The 22,536-nt window shown below is 36.2% G+C and overlaps 4 protein-coding genes across 5 annotated transcripts; 1 reads left to right on the top strand and 3 right to left on the bottom strand.

Annotated features, from left to right (window-relative positions):
- Positions 1-1,480: 1,480 nt before the first annotated feature.
- Positions 1,481-9,161, bottom strand: LOC111792992 (aspartate aminotransferase, mitochondrial). Its single transcript, XM_023674644.2, has 11 exons — positions 8,934-9,161; positions 7,188-7,493; positions 6,423-6,508; positions 5,110-5,316; positions 4,913-5,018; positions 4,660-4,764; positions 4,404-4,576; positions 3,778-3,937; positions 2,899-2,994; positions 2,689-2,783; positions 1,481-1,794 (listed from the first exon to the last, which is right to left on the bottom strand). Exons 2-11 carry the CDS (start codon positions 7,368-7,370, stop codon positions 1,722-1,724), a joined length of 1,284 nt encoding a protein of 427 aa, XP_023530412.2. The 5' UTR covers positions 7,371-7,493; positions 8,934-9,161; the 3' UTR covers positions 1,481-1,721.
- Positions 9,162-9,255: 94 nt separating this feature from the next.
- On the top strand, positions 9,256-10,020 carry LOC111792994 (uncharacterized). The gene is made up of 2 exons (XM_023674646.2): positions 9,256-9,629; positions 9,714-10,020. The coding sequence occupies exons 1-2, from the start codon at positions 9,256-9,258 to the stop codon at positions 9,946-9,948; spliced, it is 609 nt and encodes a 202-aa protein (XP_023530414.1). The 3' UTR covers positions 9,949-10,020.
- A 3,887-nt stretch (positions 10,021-13,907) lies between these two features.
- LOC111792684 (uncharacterized) lies at positions 13,908-17,849 on the bottom strand. The gene is made up of 9 exons (XM_023674235.2): positions 17,579-17,849; positions 16,957-17,085; positions 16,656-16,785; positions 16,020-16,140; positions 15,515-15,596; positions 15,397-15,450; positions 14,916-14,954; positions 14,750-14,855; positions 13,908-14,187 (listed from the first exon to the last, which is right to left on the bottom strand). Exons 1-9 carry the CDS (start codon positions 17,789-17,791, stop codon positions 14,057-14,059), a joined length of 1,005 nt encoding a protein of 334 aa, XP_023530003.2. The 5' UTR covers positions 17,792-17,849; the 3' UTR covers positions 13,908-14,056.
- Positions 17,850-18,994: 1,145 nt separating this feature from the next.
- Positions 18,995-20,977, bottom strand: LOC111794113 (large ribosomal subunit protein uL5z). 2 transcript variants are annotated; one of them, XM_023676257.2, is made up of 5 exons: positions 20,827-20,977; positions 20,609-20,716; positions 20,484-20,526; positions 20,080-20,275; positions 18,995-19,354 (listed from the first exon to the last, which is right to left on the bottom strand). In XM_023676257.2, the coding sequence occupies exons 1-5, from the start codon at positions 20,827-20,829 to the stop codon at positions 19,156-19,158; spliced, it is 549 nt and encodes a 182-aa protein (XP_023532025.1). In that variant the 5' UTR covers positions 20,830-20,977; the 3' UTR covers positions 18,995-19,155. The 2 variants fall into 2 exon arrangements, with proteins under 2 accessions (XP_023532025.1, XP_023532023.1); XM_023676255.2 differs by lacking the exon at positions 20,827-20,977 and having other exon boundaries at positions 20,609-20,725.
- Positions 20,978-22,536: the final 1,559 nt, after the last annotated feature.

Here is a 22,536-nt window from a genome sequence, read left to right as displayed (position 1 = left end):
TTCTAAGCTTTTGAATGTAGATTTGTTGCCGGAGGGGGACAAAAAGGAAAGAGAAGCTTCACTTCTTTTACTGCAGGCAGAGAAGAAAAGCTATCAAACGGGATATCTGCCGATGAGAACCAATAATACGGAGCATGAAAAGTTGACGGCCGTCATTTTCTGTAAGCATATTTTTGGTAATTTTGTCACTTTCATTCTATTTTCGGTTCTTCTTCAAACCATCTCATCTGACTAAAAAAAGAAAAAAAAAAAAAAATCGTTTAAGTTAGGAACTTTGGTAATGGTCGGGACTGGGAGTGTATATACATTTTGGCTTTCTTTTTTTCTTCCTTTCCTTTCATTTGTCCCTCTGAGCGTCCTCTTTTCCTCGCTCGGCATGATTTTTCAAAATGTTAGAAATTTTATATCTCCGAACTTTAGGCCCATATTCAACTTGTTTTCTCATCATTTCTGCACAATGATTTATGTTTTTCTTAAAAAAATGTTTGTGTTGCTTCTTAACTAAATTCCAAATATAATTTAAAAAAAAAAATTAAAATATAACCTTTTGTTTAAAATTTTTAAAACTTCTACTTGAAATTTGAAAGCATTTGAAAAAAAAAAAAAAAAAAGTAGATAACAAAGCGTTTGATTTTTAGTTTTAAATTTCTTTTTGATGTTCCATCCAATTTTCTGCTTTTTTTTATTTGAAAAGTATTTTAGAATTGTAAATAAAATTAACAAAACGTTTGGTTTTTGGTTTAGATTTCGTTTTTATATTCCATCCAATTTTCTGCTTTTTTTTTAATTAGAATTGTGAACAAAATTTAAAAACATAAAATTCCTATAAAAATTTTAAAATTTTGTATTTGACTTTTTATGGCCCCCCTAGCATTCTTTCTAACTTGTCTTTCATTTTACAGCCTTTTTATCTCATCGTGAAACTTCGCCTATTTTATTTTTTTCACTCTTTAAACATCTGTTTCTCTTTCAACTTTCTTACTCCCTAAATTTTCTTCCCATCTTTTCCTTCCCTTTCTAACACAACACATTTTTTCTAATTTTTGTTTTATCAAACAGAAAATTTTCCTTCCCTTCCCTATCCTCGTCTCCTTAGAGATTTTCCATCCCTGTCCTAACCTCATTCTCAGTTTAGGGGTCGGGGAATGGGGATCAGGTTCTATGGGAAAATTTCTCCATTAAATTTGATAGATACATTAACATTATATTAAATTTAGTATTATTATCGTTTTATTTATTTTTGAAAAAATATAGTACTTTTTAATCATAGATTTAGTGTAGAAAGTTATTATATGTAATGTAATTCAATTTAAAAAAGAAAAGAAAAGAAAAATATAATCTAAAAAACAGTATAAACATACAATTTGAAGACTTGTTCTTAAATGTTGCAAATTTTCACTAGAAAAGACCATCATATGCTAAAATTTAAATTATAGAAACTATAATTCAAAGACCCTGATAGTCTAGCACTCCCCAGAAATTATAGAAACAAAGCAAAGCAATGGATAAATTAATGATAATTTAGGTGGAAATGGGAAAAAATGTGTACCTTCAGATCAATTGGACATTATTATACTTAAATGACTTGTGAATTGCAAATTCCCCCTATTCATGGAAGGAATTTTTAAAGAGTTTGTAATAATATACCTTTATTCACCAAGTAGAGATCTTGTTGTAGACTGTAGTATATCATGTAGAAAGAAAATTTTTGTAAGACGCAATCAAGCAGATTTTGTGACCTCATGGATGGCGTTCGCCAGATACGGTACGTTCACGGTTGTAACTCCTGCCATGCTGTTTATACAAATTCATTTCGTAAGCAAACAGTTCACTGGGAGAGTACTCAATTCGGGAAAGCACAACAAAAGCCAGCCGTCACTTAGAAGGCGCGGAACCGTATTTCAAAAACTAATACTTTTTTCTGTAGTTTCTGAAAATTTTAAACTTCTAGGAAGTTACAAGTCTGCTTAAAAAATTAGAACAAAAAGGAATTTACCATGCAAGAAATTATACATTTTAGAATCTAAAAACTTTTTAAAAACTAAACAAATCTAGTCTAGTTACCTTTCTACCTAAAATCTATTTTTACCCAATGTTCGTCTTTTAATTTAATTGACTTAAAATCATGTTCATATTATTACAAGTTAGTACACATAATAAAAGCTACATTATTAATTTGTTAAAATAAAATTGGTATTTTAAAAGTTCAAAATCAAAAACGAAACAAACTTATTAATTTTAAGACTAAAGTTTTATTATTATTATTATTATTATTATTTATTTTTGTGCTGAATCAGTCAATCAGAAAAAATCTCTCCCTTTGAAACAAAACAAGCTTAGTACGTTCAATGAGTCAATTGAGAGGCAAAAATAAAAATTAAACCCTCTTTTGTTATCTATTTTTTAAAAAAACCATCTCAAATTCTGAAGCAAATCTAGAAGCCTAACAAGTAATTTTCAAAAGACTTGTATTTGTTTTTAAAATTTACATTAAAATAAAATTTAAACCCTTTCTCTTGTTATCTATTTTTTAAAAATCATTTCAAATTCTGAAGCAAATCTTGAAGCTTAACCAAGTAATTTTCAAAAGACTTGTTTTTGTTTTTAAAATTTAGAAAACAATATCTTTGAAAGTGATATTCAAAGTGTGATATTCAAAGTGTGATATTCATTTGCAAACGAAATTACCTTATGCGGCCATTCCGAGTCATGTAAATGTGATATTCATTTGTCAAACGGTCAACCTGTTCGGGGGTCATTCCACTGTAACAGAACATGCCAATCTGTTGCAATGGAACAATCAAAACCAATAAGGATATTAGTAAACGGTTAAATATTCAAAATTGAGGAATAAAAAACAAGGTGTTAATTATCGGAAAATGAAAGAGTTGAATGTACCTGATTGGTTATATGCTCCCAGGACAATGGAGATCCCAACTTTTCTAGGTTTTCTCGTAGAGCACTTCGCATACCAATGATTCGATCTGCCATGACCTGAATAAACAAAATAAGGTGAGGATGAAGTTACCCCTCCAATTTGTTCAATGAGGAAAATATCAGCATCCAAAACAGATGGAAGACTAATAAATATAATGTAATTTCAACATTCTTCATATTAAACTATGTTTAACTCACAAGTACTTGGGGGCAAATTCATGGAAGCTAAAAATTTCCAGGCATAGATTTATGGCATTGAATTCTGATCCATACTTTTGAAATCATAATAAAAGATATTGTATGACCAAAAAAATATATATATATATATATGTAACCATTTATTGAAAAAAAAAAAAAAAAAAAAACAGAAGCATGTTTAGTAACTATTTACTGTTTCTTGTTCTCTAGAATTTTAAATTAAAAATATAAAAAACACATGAAAATTGGTTTTCTAAAATTAAATATCCATCTTTTTTGTTATTGTTATGTTTAGATAGTTATTCTGTATTTTATTACTAAAAAATGATAAAACAATGCTTTTATCTATGTTTAAAAAAAAATGGACATAGAAACAAGAAATAAGCAACATGATTTTTTTATCAAATTTCGTACACAATTTTAGAAACGATCTAAAAAATGAGAAACAAGAATCAAAATACTCATGTTATTGAAAAACTGAAAACAAGAAACAAAAAATGAAAAACTAGAAAATGACCTCTACATGTTTATGTTAAATTACAAGATATATGCATTCTGATTTTGGTTTGATGATGAAATCGAAGTGGGAATGCAGAAGAAAAGGATTATGACCACATACAGCAATAAACATGAAGATATTACCTTAACTTCCTTCAGCCATAACTTCTTCAATTCTGGATCCCCAAGGATGGTCGAAACTATAAGTGCACCATGAACTGGTGGATTACTGTACATGGGTCGGGCTAGCTGCTGCAGCTGACTTTTCACAGCAATTGCTTGTTTTTCATCTTCGCAGAGCACACTGCAACCAATTTAATCATCATCCTTAATGACAACAAACAAATAACAAAGGACTCAATTCATGAAATAAGGAATTCTTCGTGAACTGCATTAATACTTTGTTCAACAAACTTCTAATCTATAATGCATAACCATGAGATCTAATGACCACTTCTGCTTGGAATAATTGTTGGAAAAAGTATCAATATGTCTATAAGCACTTCTGGAGAAAAAAAAATCATTTGAAGTGTGTTTAGTATAGTTTTTTGAATGATTTAAAGCATTTTCTAAAGATCTATAAATATATTTATTGAAAGTGTTTTTTTTTTTAGCTAACCTAAAAGGTATTAAATGATAGCTACAGGTGATTAAAATCACATCAAAGTTAGTCAACAAAAATGCACCAGGTATAGACATTACTAGGAGATAGCATGTTGTTTTGTAAATGAAGGAAAAATGGAAGTGGAATCAATCTAGTGGACACATACCTAAGGCATCCTACTCTCTGGCCATAGAGTCCCATATTTTTAGCGTACGACTGAGCAATTCCAATATGATGGCCATCCTCGAGAAAGATCCTGATGGACTTTGCATCTTTTTCTGGATCACCACTAGCAAAACCTTGGTATGCCATGTCAAAAAAGGCAAAATGACCTTTGGCCTAAAAAATCACAATGTTCAATATCTGGCAAAGAAATAGTTGTAAGATATGATCTATGAAACAATCATTCCAAAAATTCTGACCTTAATCTGGTGTGATATCTCTCTCCATTGTTCCTCCGTGGGATCCACTCCAGTAGGATTGTGAGCACATGCGTGAAGTAGAAAGAATGAGCCATTTGGAGCATTCTAAACAGTGTCATGCAAATTAAACAGAGAAAAAAAAAAAAAGGCATCAGCAGAATGAAATCAACAGAATGCAGTGTGCTCATGAGGCACTGTTAACATGAATGTTAAAAGTACTAGAGTTGGATAAGACAGCTTGCATGCTTTATACCTTTATATCATCCATCAATCCTGCGAAGTCTAATCCCCTGGACTCTGGATGATAGTAGCGGTATGTCGTTTGAGGAACTTGTGCATCTCTCCAGATGTTATGGTGGCTGTTGGAAATCTTTAAGTGAGAAACAGGCTACCAATGAAGTAGACCTTTTTTTTTTTTAAGTTCCATGCAGATTTAGCAGCAATTCTTACTTGGACCATGTAGGGACTGGTATATGGATTTGGGAACCGCTAAGGAAACGTTTCTGAAAGTCAGCAAAAATACGACATGCTCCAGTTCCTGAGAGAGATTGTATAGCTGCTATCCTCTTATCTTTGATGAAGTCAGAATTCTCTCCATAAGCCAGCTTCAATGTTTCTTCCACCATGTTCATACTTCCTCCCATTGGAAGATACTCCCTGTTAGAACAGACAAGACGTGGCCAATATCTTTAATAGCTCAAATAAATAAATCAATTTCAAGCGTGACGCTCACGCAGGTGACATGCCTCGTCTGTACACAAAAAGATCTACACGTATGCATTCAAACTAATCAAACACTGAAACTGTCATTCCTATTTAACAAGTCGCAGTCACCATGAGAAGTACAAAAAGAATTAAACAGCAAAATATATGTTACTTGCTAAGATGTAAAGTACGAGAAAATCCACACTAGCATACACCAATGGAAGTTGTTTTCATGTGAATAAGAAGACCTTAGGCTTTGTCAATGAGCACACTTGATTCAAGAGTCTTTAGTGTCTTAAACAGAGGAATAAAGAGGCACTCCACTTTTTTAATAGAAAAATAAATGCTCAATTCTAATGCCAATAGGCTCCTTGCAGTATTCTATCACTCTATACCTTATCACCATCTCCTAAAATGAATAAGCCAAAAGAAGAGCATAATAGTTTGTCTCAGTGCAACTGAGTAAAATAATCAAGAATTTAATTAAAAACCTAGGTCGTTTAAATTTAATTAAACATTCAATTTTCTTTCTGATTACTCTCCAATTTTTCCTTCAAATTCTAGTGTGCAGAACCTAGTTCATTATTTGGTAAAGAAGAAATAAGAACCTCTGAGGCTACATCAGCGTCAATTATTCCAAAAAGATCAGGTGCCAATTCACAAGATACAATCATCACTTTTGTTCCGAAGTGCTATCTTAATCCAACAATCATTATATTTAATGACGCTAGATAATGGTTCCAACAGTTATCTATGAGAACTCAAAAGCATGCTGTGGATAATCAACATTTAAGCACGACATCTCAACTCACAGACATTGAAAAATCAAAATCGGAATCCACTAGAAAATAGTGGAATGAAAATGTACGTGTAACAAAGGCAAAGATTCCACAAGGTATGGACCATGGTCCAGTTCTACGGACTAAAAAAGGATTTCATCTCATCTACTTGAGGAGGATAGAACGATCCAATCAGAACAGCAAGTTGTTAATTAAATTATAAAATAAAATACATTAAACGAGTGCATCCAAACTACGATAAACGAGACGCCGTCTTACATATTCAGGTTTCCTGCGATTCTCCGTTCAGCTTCCCTCACACATTCGAGGACCACTGGCTTTCCGTTATCATCTCGATATGCACCCTAGAAGATACGGAAAACGTAAAGATAAATTGAAAGATTCCACTGAAAAAGACAGCACAAGATCAAAAGCGACAATAGTCTGCCTGTAACATAACAACAATTTAAAAATATTTAAGGAACTTTCCGATCCGAGAACTTGAAAAAATATTGGATCGATCGAGATGGCCATCCAAATTTTGAACTAATCTCATAGGCAACAGAATTATTAAAATAATAGCTAAGAAAGAAAAATCTCCTGTTTCTAGATTCAACAATCAAACTTAAAACAGTTCTGACACAGGAATCTCCCAATATTTAACGATTTCGTCATCGCTTAAAGCGATCAAAAGTTTCAACCACGGAAAACAGGACGACGAACTAAAAGCTTAATGCGAAAGCTAATCAAATGCGCGCGCGAACAGTACAGATCAGATGAAAAAACACGAAATAGACAAAAGACAGATGGAGAAAAAAGTTTAGATCAACGAGTGGAAGTGGATTTCCTCTTAGATGATGAAGCTTTAGAATCGTTCGCAATGGAAACTTCGATTGTCATTCCGACGTTTGTGTTCTTAGTTATTAAAACTCAATAGAAGCATAAAAAGCACAAATCACAACCAAAGCTACACCAGCAATCAAACAGTAATCGTATCAAAATCCAAGGCGAACAAGGCAAGAAGAAGTAGAAACAGAAACTCACTACTCCAACATTGACTTTGCTAGGACTCGGATCAGCCAAGAAAGCTTCAGTAACGCCTAGAATCGGATCTTTCGGAGCCGGTTCGACGTTCTTCCACCAAGACGACATGGATCTAGCTCCGACGCCGAAGCTACTCAAGCTCCGGTCTAAAACCTTCCTCGAAATCACTGCTTGAAACGCCATGAACACCAACAAGCAAACTGATAGCTCTCTCTCTCGCCGTTCTCTTTACAAAACTCAGACGAAAAAACGGCGGAGATTTCGTGGAGGCGCGAAAACAGAGAGACCTCTGGCTTCAGGCTCCAACTGAACAAATAGACATGAGAACCTCGAAATGCGCAGCGCAGACTCGGAGCTTTAAATATATTCATCTAACTTTTGATGCCTAACGCTTTATATATATATATTTTTTTTTTTCTTTTTTCTTTTTTCTTTTTTTTCTTTTTTTTAATCACGTCTTCGAAAGGCGCGTACTCACGGACAGGTCAGGGTGTCAAAACGGCAATAGAATCTCGACAGCCATTTTATATTTTCCAAACAAGTTAAATCTTAGGTTTAAATGACTCCTCAATTCATTTCATTCTACTCTTCCAATTTGGCAATACTATAAAAATTAATATTCCTAAATTTTGCTTCTTATTTTAAAATATTCCTGTTTTTTTTAATTTTAAAATATTTTTTTGAACGTTTCAAAAGTATCACTGAAGTAAAATTTAATTAAAATATTTTTAAAAAATTTAACATAGTAATAATCTAAAACGTAATAATTATTAACAACATTACACCATGTCTAACATCTTAATGAATTTATATTTTAATGATAGTTTTAAAAAATTTATAAAATATTACGGGTAATATTAAAGATTTTTGAAATAATTTAGCATTAAAATTTAACATTGGTGAGGGTATTGCTTGATTGGAAGGACGACCACTTTTCTCTCTTAGCTTAGCTTGACTGATCGTGTAATGTCACGAGTTGAAAGAACTCGAGACAATTCCCGCAAAACTCTTTGGGGAGAATCCCTTTACTCAACTTCTATTCTCTTCTATCTTACACTCTTGAGAGAGACGGGAAATTTTTAAAAATGAAGAAAAATCACTAATGGGTTCCCTTTAAAAATAAAGAAATAATGGACCGATAACTAAATGTTTGGAAAGCGTTTTTACTAAACAGGTGATCAAATTCTTAGAACTTTAGCATCTCCCAGCATGAAATTGACAAATTTTTATCGTAAATAATTTTTTTCTCCCGATCGACAAATTGACACATTAACCCGTTAAACTTTCTTCTTTCCAACACCGGTGAGAGAGGTAGGCGCCTTTTTAAAAAATGAAGAAAAATGACTAATGGATTCCCTTTAAAAATAAAGAAAAATGGACCGATAACTAAATGTTTGGAAAGTGATTTTACTGACCAGGTGGTCAAATTCTTCGAACTTTAGCATCTTCCGACATGAAATTGACAAATCTTGATCGTAAATAATTTCTCTGCAGATCGACAAATTGACACATGAACCCGACCCAACATAAAATTTAAGGTATTCCGACTTTTTAAGAAAACATGTCCTCCACAGTTAAAGTAGTTACAAAATCCAAACCTGAAAAAGTAAAGTGGTGAAGGGGGAAGGGATCATATCATTGAAAACGTGTGGGAGTTTTCAACCAACTTTCAATCAATCAAGTAAATCACAAACCCAAAAGATAATAAAGCCAAATTGAATTTGATTTAAGAGTTAGGAAGCTTACAACTCTTTGAGATCTGGAAGGTTTAAGAAGCAATTTGTAGACACTGAGACTTGTTGTGGGGCTGTGCCTCACTGGATAATCGCTCTCTTCCCATAAATTCTTGTCTTGTCTCTGCAACCAACAAGGGAGAAAGGCTTATTCCTTACAGTTAGTTGAAATTCCGTGTAGTTGTCAGTCTCCCTTGCTTCGTACTAAAGAAACACAACAGTCTAATTCTTCCCCATTTATCATTCATTTCCATGCTTGTTTCCAAGAACCCAGCCCAAATTACCTGGAGCTGATTCAACCATTTCTTCTTCCATGATATGTAAACTCGTTCGATATGATCGAACAAGAGGAAGGATCGAGTCGAACAACAAGTCCGGATGAACCCGAGATAGTTATCGTGTCGCCGACGAGACCCGAAGAAGCAAAAGAAGTACTTGCAAGATCGGAGCGGAGCGACGAGCATGAGGGGGCTGGTAAGAGCTCTAGACAGCCTGAGAGCCATCATACCTGCATCATTGACATAAAAAGCACTGGTGAGTCAATGGATGATGCAAATTCTAGTAATGAAAAGGTTTGCAGGATATGTCATTTGAGTTCCGACGAGTCGGTAAGTTCAGACCTCGTAAACCTCGGATGTCGCTGCAAAGGCGAGCTCGGAATGTCCCACCGTGACTGCGCCGAGATTTGGTTTATGCATAGAGGCAACAGGTAAAAGATTCTCTGTTCATCATTCAGATATCAGTGATTTTGGTTTTACAACGCCAATTCAGCTTCATCTGTTTCTAATAATAGACAGTGTGAGATATGTGGTCAGACAGCTACAAACGTGAGGGGAAACAGGAGCAGCGTTTTCATGATACAGAGGAATGAGAGGAGGATGGTAGCAAGCTCAAGCGTGTCGGCAGTGTCCTTGGACAACGAGGTTCCGTTATCATGTTGCTGGGGGCAGCGGTTCTGTAATTTCCTATTGACATGCACGGTTCTAGCCTTCCTCCTCCCATGGTTTTTTCGATTCAATTTCTTTTGATGATGAGTGATGGCTTTGCTCGAACATCCTATCATCACATTAACCAGCAATAAAGTCAAAAATTATAGCTTATACTTGCATGCTATAGCTTTTGAGTGTAATACTGTGTGGGGGAGGGAACTTGAATTCATGACCTCGACATTAACCAATCCAACTGTGATTAGATTGATGCAAACATAGTATTTAAAAGGGAAGAAAACATACCAAATTCCGAGGAAATTTCTCATCTTCGTTCATATCGGTTCCTCCTTGATATAAATAACATTTACGATTAACAAAACTGTAATCTCCCAAGGTTTTTAAAACGTGTCTGCTAGGGAGAGGTTTCCACACCTTTATAAAAGAATGTTTCTTTCTCCTCCCTAACTAATGTGGGATCTCACAATCCACATTCCTTTGAGGCCTAGCGTCCTCGCTGGCACTCGTTCCCTTCTCCAATCGATGTGAGACCCGCAAATCTACCCCCTTTGGAGCCCAGCATCCTTGTTGGCACACCGCCGCGTGTCCACCCCCTTCGGGGCTCAACCACCACGCTAGCACATCGCCCGAAACCTAGCTCTGATACCCTTTGTAATAGCACAAGCCTACCGCTAGCAGATATTGTTCTTTTTGGGCTTCCACTCAAGGTTTTTAAAATGCGTCTGCTAGGGAGAGGTATCCACACTCTTGTAAAGAATGTTGCGTTCTCCTCCCCAACCGACGGGAGATCTCACAAAAACGTACTTTACCTCAGTTAAAAATAGTGACAATAAATAAACTTTGAAAAGTGAATACTTAAGAGGAAACAGAGAAGTTCCTGAATTGAATGTGCATCAGGAGCTGGAGGCCATAAGACATCCCCATAGATTCTCAAGAACATGCTGAAAATGAAGCAGCAGCATGATGTACTAAAATAAACCTGTTCACACAAGCAACAATTCAGCCACTAGTCCAAACAGAGGATATACTTGAGTCTCCAAAATAGCACAGAAGTCCAACTAAAGCAACTTTAAGGACTAGACTGTGAAGGAGGCTAACAGGGTCGGTATACCCTACCTTAGAACTCGATGACACAGTCATACAACCGATAGAACAAGTTGTGTTCTATGAGATCCCACATCGATTGAAGAGGAAAATGAGTGTCAGTGAGGACACTAGGCTCCAAAGGGGAGTGGAGTGTAAGATCCCATATCGGTTGGGGAGGAGAACGAAGCATTCTTTATAAAAGTGTGAAAACCTCTCCCTAGCAGATGCGTTTTAAAAACCTTGAGGGAAATTCTAAAAAGGAAAACCTAAAGAGAACAATATCTGCTAATGGTGGGCTTGGGCGGTTACACGTTCAATAACCGCACATTGTGTCAACTTAAGAACCTTTGTGCCATCTTTTAAACACAAAAGCAATAACTCAGACGCACAACGGAATCTCCTTGCCTTGCAAAGATTGTGCACCGAGGAGGAGTACATAAAAGAATCCCTTGTTTCCATTGATTCAAACAATTCATTGCTTGGTCAATTTGTCCAGCTCTACACAACCTGTCAACTAGACAATTTAAGGTTACCAAGTTTGAAGCAAAACCTGTCATATACATGTCATTCAAATGTCGTCGGGCCCCCTCGATACTACCAGCCCTGCACAACCCTTTAGTTATCATAGTATGTGTGTAGTCATCACATTCTAATCCTCCGCCACAGATTTATCTAGATTCACATAAGGGACCGGTGACGGTGTAGAGCTATAAGGAGCGAAGCTCACACACACCGACCGATGGAGGGCAGGATCGCATTCACGCGTGTAACGTTCCAGATCCACCGCTAGCAGATATTGTCCTCTTTGGGCTTTCCCTTTCGGGCTTCCCCTCAAGGCTTTAAAACGCGTCTGCTAGGGGAAGGTTTCCACACCGTTATAAATGGTGGTTTGTTCTCCTCCCCAACCAATGTGGGACATCACAATATCATACCATTGCAGTGGATATGGGGCGTTACAACTCGTTTGCCGCCTGGCTCCATAGTAACAAAAGGGAAAGTAGGCCCGCCCACACGGAAGACTAACTCGCTTTTTTACTCTGTCCTTTCGATTTTCTCGCTTCTCACTGAAAAGCTCGGCGTGCTCGTATCTAGGTCGGGGCTAATGAAACTATATAAGCAAGACTCGAGATACGGATTTCACCTTATGGGGAACACAACAGGCAACCAAGACTGAAGACGACTCTAGCTCGTCCAACAGCTTAAATGCAGCCTCCAACTTACCTTCTTTACAGTACAAATTAACAAATGTATTATAAAAAACTAATCAATTCCCACGCCATTCTTTATCATCTATTCTATGCAAACATTTTCCCCTTCAAATGCAACTAACTCAAGAAAAGCACCAATAACTGTGCAGTAAGCAACGCCATCAAAAGCATACATCTAAAGTAGCTTTTCATCCTTGGTAGTGTATTTTACGGCATCAGGCTCAAGACCTCAATCCACGGCTCATTGATCATCCTACAAGCTGACTTCAATCTAAGTTTTTAAAATTTGACTACAAATCTAGTGTTTCTTAAAATCATACGTGAAAACAAGAATAAAATTCAACCAGGACCTTCAAGAATTCATTTGAAGTTTTGGAAGACGAATACCAGTTTGAAAATTAATCTGGCTTGGATCAACATTCTCATCGAAAGAGATCAGACAATTGATGCCTCGATAGAGTAAAACCAAAATGGAATCAACTTTCAACGAATCTGTTGTTGAGATTAGCAGATAATTAAAGTCATACAGACGAAAACTGACTCTGAACACTTACGCACATCAGCAGAACATGGAAGTTAACGCGGAATTCAAAAGAAGATAAAAAAATCGGAATGCAAGAAGCAATTGGCACTAAACCTTTGGGGAAATGTAGAGAAGGAAGAAGTATTGGATGAAATATGGCGCCTCTTCTGCTCCTGCTCGTTGCCCACGTTATAAACGAAGGGAAGGAGAAAATGGAGTCCCAGATGGTCGTTGCCCTCCCTCTCGGATGCCTCAATGTTATGAGATTGGCGCTTTCCATATGGATAAACTCTCGGTTAAATTAATAAAAATACCAAAAAAATTTATTTGTCTCTAGTCCATATTTAAAATTCAAAATTCAAAAATAAATTTTTTTAATAATAATAAACTTTCAAAAAAAAAATCAAATATCATTTAATTTTAATTTTAGATAAAATTAATACTTTATTTTAAAAATAAAAAAATAATAATAAACTCCTAAAAAGTTTCATTAATATCCTTTTAACTTAAAAAAATCAAAAAGATATTTTCGTTAGTAATATGATTAAAAATCCTCATAAAATTATTAATATTTTTAACTCTCTTAAAAAAAATTCAAATCAATATATGAACGAAAACGGTCTATTAGCATATTATAGATTATCTACAAATATTTTAATGTTAATTTGAAAAATTCATAAGTATTTTTGAAACGTGATACCCAGTTAAATTGGAATGCAAAATGCTGATAATTGAACAAACGTGCTTTATTATTATATTCGTAATATAAGCTCAAATTTAGGGGCAATAATGTAACACAATAAAAAACAACCATTTCTCTGTTTTAATTCATGTTTTTTACTTTTTACCTTATTTATAAATTGTTTAAACCCGCAATTTTTCTCTTCAAAATTTTCCCAGCAATGGCAGCCTAAGACATTTCTAGTTTCAACACTCAAGGGCTTTAAAACGTGTTAGGGGAAAGTTTCCACACCCTTATAAAGAGTGTTTTTGTTCTTCTTGCCATCCAATGTAAGACTATCACATTTTTCCTCTCACTTCTTAAGTAGTTTTATGAATAAATCTATTAAATATAGTTGAAATTTTAATAATCTACCTTAAATTAGGAGGGTTAGAACCTATTCGAAGATAATTTAGAGATTAAACTTGTAACTTAACATATATTAATAAAATATGATAATTCATGAATCAGTTGGTAGGGGGATGTTTTTACAATAATTACATAAATGGATGATGATTTGATTTTTGTTTTTAATTCTATAGTTACAAATAAGGATGGAGTTATGGGATTTTTCTTAAAATGATATTTGATTAATTATGTACGACTATAAAGCTATTACATATAAATTGATATATATTTTTAATCACCTGGTTAGTTATCGTTGCTCGAGATTGACCCTGGAAGTTTGAAAGTTGGAGGCTTGTCAACGCCCCGTCGGGAGTACTCTCTCCATCGTCGAGCAGCAGCTGCAGCTCGTTTTGCTCGTTCCTTTGTTTCCTCTTCTGCAACCATTTTAAAACTAGTTTTAGCTTTTGTTACGACCCAAGCCCACCGCTAGCAGATATTGTCCTCTTTGGGCTTTCCCTTTCGGGCTTCCCCTCGAGGCTTTAAAACGCGTCTACTAGGGGAAGGTTTCCACACCCTTATAAATGGTGGTTTGTTCTCCTCTCCTGAGACATCACAATCCACCCCCTTCAGGGCCCAGCGTCCTCGCTGGCACTCTTTAAATCCACCCTCCTTTGGGGTCCAGCGTCCTTACTGGCATATCGCCTCGTGTCTACCCCTTTCGGGGAACAGCGAGAAGGTTGGCACATCATCCGGTGTCTGGCTCTGATACCATTTGTAACGACCCAAGCCCACCGCTAGCAGATATTGTCCTCTTTGACTTTCCTTTTCGGGCTTCCCCTCAAGGCATTAAAACGCATCTACTGGGGGAAGGTTTCCACACACTTATAAATGGTGGTTTGTTCTCCTCGTCCCCACGAATGTGGGACATCACCGATATTAATATTTCAATTGTAGCTGAATTTAGGTAAAGCTTTGAAGTTAATGAAGATTACTAACCATTAGCTGGATTTGTTTGATCTTTAGGGCTGCCCCAAAGATTGGTCCAGTATGAATCATTGCTTTCAGAACCTTTCTTCTTCGTCATCCTCACTTTTGCTTGTTCCTGCGCTCCACGTATTAGAAACAGCCATAAAATTAAGCGCTAATCATCATAAAACCTTACCATGACTTTTGATTGCCTCTTCTCCCATCGAGTACTAGCCTGCAACATTAGTAGCAATCACGGGAAGCTTGGTTAAGACCACACAACAACGCACACACTCGATTGATCTAGATGAACACAAAGATGACGAATATTGACTAAAAGTTTATATTGATGACTTTAGGTATATAAGTAAGAGAAGATACACAGAATTCAGAATGTACATCTTCAAAGCACTACCTAACGGGTATATATTTGGTTTCGGTTTGCTCTACCAGATATAACCACAAGTATATAGCACGGTCCTAGTTTCAGTTTACCATATATAGTTTTAACAATCATCTAATATATATAATAATTGAATAAGTTACAAATAAGCAGAACAAACCAGCTCAATTCTATCGAACAAATAAAAGTTAAATTTGAATAAAAATAAAAGTTAAATTTAAATCTTATTCGAATGAGCTTTAACGAGATTAAATAAAATTTAAAATGTTCATACCAGTCTAAAAACATCCACAGCGGATGATCCCATTCCAGAAAGCATAAACGCAACCTGGCCATAAACATTCAAATTAGAAATTGAAAATCTAGGACAAAGAAATTTCTGCATTACTTACATTCACTCTTTCGACCCTCCGCATTTCATCTTCTAGAAGAGATAATTGTGCTGCTGAAGTCCAATGGATGCAATCTACTGGACTGTCGAGGGAGGAGAAAACATGGGTCAATGGTAGCATCAGGCAAATTTCTAAGCCAGAATTTGTTAAATCGGTAACGAATTGACAATTGTGTTGAGGATTGTTGGTGGGGAGTCCCACGGGAATAATCATGAATTTATAAATAAGGAATACATCGTATGAGGCCTTTTAGGGAAATCAAAAGTAAAGTCATAAGAGTTTAGGCTGAAAGTGGACAATATCGTATCCGTGAAGATTCATGACAAAAGTACAAAAGTACAGAACAATTCATTTTCTTAACCAAATTATAGCATGAAATGTTTGTAGTCGGTCTTGAAAATACATGTAATAGAAACTATTGACATTTCCCAAGCTATCAACAGCAAGATTTGGAGAACGAAAAGTTGAAGTGAGTTCAGATTCAATCAGAATAAAGGGAGCTTACCAACTTTCAATTGCTTCTTGAACTCGTTGAGGATTCCCACACTGACTATACACACGAGCTCGTCCGAAATCTTCTTCAATTCCGAAGACATCAGGGGCGACATTCGCACAATTTTTGCAGCCTGGAAGTTAGTTAACAAAATCTCAAACTCATTGCAAATTTATGACCCATTTACTTTCTATTGTGCCCACCGCTAGCACGTTTATTAGGGAGAGATTTCCACATCCTTATAAGAAATATTTTCCTCTTTTCAATCGATGTGGAATCTCACAATTCACTCCCTTGTGGGTCCAGCATTCTCGCTGGCATGCATGGTGTTTGGTTCTGATACCATTTGAAATAGTCCACCATCCGGTTCCTGACTTTGATACCATTTGTAACTGTCCAAACTCACCACTAACAGATAGTGTCCTCTTTAGACTTTCCCTTCCGGGCTTCCCTCAAGGTTTTAAAACGCATCATTAAGGAGAAGTTTCCATACCCTTATAAGGAATGGTTCGTTCCTCTCCAACTAATGTGGGATCTCACAAAGATAAACTAAAGTTCTGTTTCGAACCACTTTTTAAAGAGCTTAATAAAGTATTTTTAAGGATTCAGAAACAATTCAACAGAGCTTAAGAGAAGACTCCCGCGTACCTATACAGCTGAATTCATCAACAAAAGCGAGATCCTTTGTGCTTGAACCATCCATAAAAGGGTTAATTGCTGTCAAAGCATATCCATGAATTTCATCATAAACCATTCGCTGCACTGGGTCACTAAGCACCTGCAATTTAGCAGGAAGCAAAAAAACTACAAGATTTATACAAATATAATCTATAAATCTGGGTAGATTCTTCTACTCTGTTCATATATTATTTTTCCTTCTATTTATAGATTTGCGTTCCTGTAGTGCCAAGCTTAAAGCATTTACCATCGTTTGAGTTTGAAACCCTACCTCATAGACTTCATTAATGAACATGCAGAAATTGGTGGTGTCTGGATCATCGCCGCTCAAGTCTGGATGGCACTCTTTCATGCAATTATAATACGCCTTTTTAATCTGTCCCGGGCTCGCATCTGGAAGCTATAAACAAAAAAGAAACAAAAAAAAAAAAAAAATCAGGAACTGTTCATTTCAGTAGAAACAAAAATTCGCAATTGAAAAAAGAAAGAAATAAAGTTGCAGTCAACGAACACCACGAGAATTTTTTAAATTAGTGCTTTGTGGGAGAAGTATTCCTAAAACTGAACAATATTTTAATATGTTAAGAGCATTTTTCACTCATGAATGATTCATAAACTACTCTATAACAGTTTAACAACTTAAAATCACACCAAAATGCAAAATCAAGGACAAAAACAAGAAAAGAAACGATCCAAAACAAGCAAATAAAAATTCCTTACGGTTCTGATCAACTACTAGCCCTAAAATCTTCACATCCAATCTTGGACTAAAAAAATTTCATGAAACAACAAGGAGCGAAATCGACAGATAAGCCAGAGCCTAAGAAACGGCGTTCATAGATTTTAACAGTTCAACACCAGAAGAAAATCCAGATCGAAATCGAACGGCGTACCAGTCCCAAAACGGCATAATAATCATCGGCAATGGCCTCCGTTGCCGCCGAATCCCTCGCTGCGACTTTCAAACTGCCACAGTTCCGTCGTCCAGCGCCGCGGCCAATCTTGCCGCAAGAACTTGTAGGCTTCGCAAGGGAGCGCCATGGGCTCAGAAACGGAGTCTGGACTTTGATGGCCTCGGTGCAAACAGGGGAGAGCAGCTGAGCCATTGCAGAGGGAGTTGCATGAAACAGAACATAACGAAAAAGAAAACAGGGGTAAAAATGGAAAGAATTATGGATTTTTTTGTTGGGCGTTTAGGGAATATTTAGAAATTATGAGGAGGAAGAAATTTTGACGTGGAGGGTAGGTGACGTGGCGGATTGTGAGCCAATGAGCTCCATGAATGTGGACGAAACGAAGTTAGATAAATGTAGTTAGAGAAGTGGCGAGAGTGTGCATCTTGCAGAAGCAAGGCACGTGCCGGCTTGTGTATTATTGTTGCCTCACGTGCTACGGTGTTGTTGTTTCCTTCCATTATCTTCAATTAGAAAATGGATAACAAACTTGGTTATGGTATGATATTTTTCACTTTGATCCTATGATATTGTCCACCTTGAGCATAAGTTCTACGCCTCCCCTTAATTGAGGCACAGACTCATAGTATTCATTGATTATAAACCCTTTAATTGAGGCTTGACTCATAGTATAGTATTCATGGATTATAAACTAATGATCATTCCCTAAATTAGCCGATGGGACCTTCATCATCCAACACCTCATTCATTGATTATAAACCCTTTAATTGAGGCTTGACTCATAGTATTCCTGATCATAAACCAATAATCATTCCCTAAATTAGTCGATGGGACTTTCATCATCCAACACCTCTCCTCGAACAAAGTACGCTTTGTTCGACATTTGAGAATTTACCAATCTATTGGCACGACTATAGAGTATGGCTCTGATACCACATTAGACGAACACGATTATCTACAATGGTACGACATTGTCCACTTTGAGTATAAGTTCTCATGGTTTTGCTTTGGGCTTCCCAAAAAGTCTCACACCAATGAAGATATTGTCCACTTTAAATATAAGCTCTCATGAATGACTTAGGTTTGGGCTTCCTAAAAAGCCTCATACCAATGAAAATAGTATTTCTTAATTATAAAAAATGATCACTCCCTAAATTAGGGAACGTGGGACTTTCAATTCAACATCCAACAATTACAAAAAATTAATTGGTAAAGAAACTTAAACCTTAATGAATTCAAAATAATTCAAATCTATATCAATATAGACTATTAAGGTTACCAAACATGTTTATGAAGTTTTCCAATTAAAGAAAAAAAAACAAAAAAAAAAACAATTGCTTTACAGCTTAAAATGTTCTCAAATTACTAAAACATAAGACTGCCAACAGCTTAAAATGTTCTCAAATTGATTCTAATAATCTTTCATTAAAGCCGAAAAATATCCAAAGAAATAAAACAATAATAAAGAGCTTCAGTCAGGCTAATGGTAAAAGCACAAAATTTTATAACTTGCACACTAAATAACTCTCCATCTATTTGAGAAATCCCTCTGAAACTTAACCAGTGAGTTGCTGAGACTTGTTAAGAATAACTCCCTCGTATTTCACCTGGAACCACTTCATGGCGTCCTCCTTCGTGACCCTGTGCTGGATTCCGACACGAGACTTGCACCTCCTGCGACGCCCCACACGGTATCCTGGTCGCTCCAAGACAACGAAGAAGTCCATACCGTAGATACCAGTGGATGGATCGTACCTGAAACATCACAGTTGCACACATAAACACGAGATGGATTACAAGAAAACTTCAACGATAGTGATATCGATTAGTCTACACAAGATTCGGGATGCCCCTACTCCTTATTAGCCTTCAAAGATATCGTCACACATTACTCAGAAAAGAGTCGGGACTAAAATTTATATCCCCACAAGACATTGTCAACCGTATCCCCAACCTCAATCTCAATCCCCATAAGTTCTTTGACTACAGAGAATCAGGCAGAAAAATTACCATCACCATTGCCAAAAGTCCGATCCCACAAGGCTGGTTTAACTAAAAAGAAAACGGCACAAATTACTCAAGGAAGAGTCGGGACTAAAATTTATATCCCCACAAGACATTGTCAACGGCATCCCCAACCTCAATCTCGATCCCCATGTTAGAAATCATGACTCTCCACAATGGTATGATATTGTCCACTTTGAACATAAGCTCTCATGGCTTTGCTTTGGGCTTCCCCAAAAGGCCTCATACCAAGGGAGATAGTATTCCCAAACAATCCTCAACACCCATACGTTCTTCAACTACAGAGATTCGAGCAGAAAAATTACCATTTCCATTGCCAAAAATCCCATCCCAATGAATGACTAATTAGAAGTAAACTAAATTCAAACACAATGCAAAACAGAATCAGCTAAGCAAATCAGATTATAGATCTCGAAACAGATTAAAGGCATATTCAGATGTGTTTAAGGGCTCACTTGATTCCAAGATCAATGTGTTCTTGAATACCAAAGCCAAAGCATCCAGTGTCACTGAAGTTCCTGCGAAGCAACTCGTACTCCTTAACCTTCAACCCACTTTCCAAAAGCTGCATAGCCTTCTCGCCTCTAACGGTGACATAGCAAGCAATCTTCTCATTACGTCTGATTCCAAATGAACGCACAGTGTATCTCGCTATTGACCAAAATAACAACAAACAAAATGACAGCCTATCAGATCCAATATTGGGCTGTGACATTCAAAGATAACTTCAGTTTCAATTCTAAAAACAAAAGAACTCATCCAAATTTCAACTTTAGATTCTAAATCTTTCTTCCTATTATCATTTGGACCATTCCATAATCTAAGTCAATCGAGTACTTGAAGAGAGAAAAGAAAGTACCCTTAGAGAACACAGGGCTCTGGCCGCTTAGTTGTTCGAGCACCTAATCAAAGTAAATCATTAATGGCGGAAACAAGAAAGAAGCAGCTAAACGAACAAGAACAATGTACAGATCAAAGTAGAACCTTGGCAGCTCTTGTAAGCCGATCTCCGCTCTCACCGACTGATATATTGAGAACGAGCTTCTGCACCTTAATATCCCTCATGGTGTTCGATAACTTCCTCTCCGAAGCCTGCGCCATGTTAACAGAAGTAAATGATTAAGTCGCATGAAGGAAACAAGATTATAGGAGCTTTTTAAGAATCTATAGCTAGAAAACAGAAAGAATCTAGAGAAAATTACCATTGAAGTGTTCTGGCGGGTGGCTACGCGGCTGCGGCTTGTGTGTTGCTGGTGGTGCTACTGCTGCTCGATCCCAGGGAAGGGGGAAGAAACCCTAATATTGTTTGAAGTAGCCGAAGCTAGGGTTTCTGATTGGCCTAGGTTGTGGGCTTTAGTTTTGGGCCTATAAAATTGCTATCATATGGGCCCTACAATTGAGGCCCAATATTTTTCATAGAACAAATTAGTTTTTTTTTTTTTTTTTTTTTTTTAATTTCTAGTTGTTAATAGTTTTCAAAAGTCTCTAACCCTTATATGGAATAGTTTATAAAGGATCATTAGCTAATTTGCAATGACCCTTATTTGCGGTGAACTTGTGGTGAACTTAGGCCGTTACAAATGGTATTAGAGCCAGACATCGAACTATGTGCCAGTGAAGAGGCTGTTCCCAGAAGCGGGTAGACACGAGGCGGTGTGCCAGTCAGGATGCTAGGCCCAAATGGGTGGATTTGGCTGGGTTCCACATTGATTGGGGGATAACGAAACACCATTTACAAGGGTGTGGAAATATTTCCTAGCAGACACGTTTTAAAGCCTTGAGGGAAAGCTTGAAAAGGAAAGTCCAAAGAGGACAATATCTGCTAGTAGTGGACTTGGACTGTTACATTTATCTTACCTGTTCGAGTATAAGTCACACATGTAAAATTCAATTCAATGATAATTTAACGACAACCAAACAAATGGGTTGATTGCAACTAGACACAAAGTAATTCGCAGCCTCGTACACTTGAAAACTTAAGTTATAATTTAATTCGAGTTGATGTAGAGGTGAACTACAATAGTATTGCATACCATTAAGAATAGACAGCCTCGATCCTTTATCGAGAGCAATTTCCCTGTCACTACTTATGACATCCGATGCATACGTCCTATCCTATCTAAGTTCGAATTTACCCTTGCACTTCAAACAGTCATCCGTGGATGAGCGCCCTAGCGGTCTCACTCACAATTATATTACCTGAAGTGAATCAACGAGACAAAGTGAAAGAACGAAGAGAGACTTGATAAAGATGAGTGAGTACAGGCGAAAAGTCAGAGGCACGAGCCTTTGTACCTAGCGGGCAACGAATTCTACACTGAGGTTGTCTATGCATTCAGGTCATCGGCATGTGGGCGAGCTTATACCTGATTGTGGCACGTACAATGACAGATTACGTTATTCCCAAGAAAATTAGATTATTCTAACCTAAAATAATATCTATTAATGTCAAAATAAAAAAGCATAATTTATAAATAGTAACTTGATTGGTTGGTATATTCAAACCGCTGAATGTGAAAATGTGTATAAATAAAACACAAATAAAATTAAATTAAGATAAGAATTGGTCAGCTTATTTATTTGACCAAAATATTAAAATTATAATAATAAGGAATTAAATTAACTTATCTCCGCCATTTTTTTATTAGTTCCTTTTGGATAGTAAATATCCATTAAATCTGCTGTAATTAATTAATTATTGTTTAATTAAATATTACCAATAATTGATGATCATTGAATAAGCCGCGAAAGAAGAAGTCGGACAGATAATGGTTTTATTTAATAATATATTAAACAAAAATAATATAATTTTTATTAAATTAAAAACCCGTTTCCCATGCTTACGTTGATTGGGAATCTTTGGTTTATCCGACGTCGTTTTGATAGAATATAATAAATAGAAAAAGGAAAAA

The sequence above is a fragment of the Cucurbita pepo genome, chromosome 4, assembly GCF_057944985.1.
Source record: "Cucurbita pepo subsp. pepo isolate OVF chromosome 4, ASM5794498v1, whole genome shotgun sequence".
NCBI lineage: Eukaryota > Viridiplantae > Streptophyta > Magnoliopsida > Cucurbitales > Cucurbitaceae > Cucurbita > Cucurbita pepo.
Note: the sequence above shows the minus strand (reverse complement) of the source record. Positions and strands in the feature narration are given on the sequence as shown.

Excerpts from the sequence above, each read along its gene's own strand:
- LOC111792994 (XM_023674646.2), top strand. The coding sequence starts at position 9,256 with ATGATCGAACAAGAGGAAGGATCGAGTCGAACAACAAGTCCGGATGAA. Across the intron at positions 9,630-9,713 it reads TTTATGCATAGAGGCAACAG|ACAGTGTGAGATATGTGGTC; the intron begins GTAAAAGATTCT and ends TTCTAATAATAG.
- LOC111792684 (XM_023674235.2), bottom strand. The coding sequence starts at position 17,791 with ATGGCTCAGCTGCTCTCCCCTGTTTGCACCGAGGCCATCAAAGTCCAG. Across the intron at positions 16,786-16,956 it reads TCATTAATGAAGTCTATGAG|GTGCTTAGTGACCCAGTGCA; the intron begins GTAGGGTTTCAA and ends GCTAAATTGCAG. Across the intron at positions 16,141-16,655 it reads TGATGAATTCAGCTGTATAG|GCTGCAAAAATTGTGCGAAT; the intron begins GTACGCGGGAGT and ends ACTAACTTCCAG.
- LOC111792992 (XM_023674644.2), bottom strand. The coding sequence starts at position 7,370 with ATGGCGTTTCAAGCAGTGATTTCGAGGAAGGTTTTAGACCGGAGCTTG. Across the intron at positions 5,317-6,422 it reads ATCGCAGGAAACCTGAATAT|GGAGTATCTTCCAATGGGAG; the intron begins GTAAGACGGCGT and ends CTGTTCTAACAG. Across the intron at positions 2,995-3,777 it reads TATGGCTGAAGGAAGTTAAG|GTCATGGCAGATCGAATCAT; the intron begins GTAATATCTTCA and ends TTGTTTATTCAG.
- LOC111794113 (XM_023676255.2), bottom strand. The coding sequence starts at position 20,725 with ATGGCGCAGGCTTCGGAGAGGAAGTTATCGAACACCATGAGGGATATT. Across the intron at positions 20,276-20,483 it reads GAGCCCTGTGTTCTCTAAGG|CGAGATACACTGTGCGTTCA; the intron begins GTACTTTCTTTT and ends TTTGGTCAATAG. Across the intron at positions 19,355-20,079 it reads CACATTGATCTTGGAATCAA|GTACGATCCATCCACTGGTA; the intron begins GTGAGCCCTTAA and ends GTGATGTTTCAG.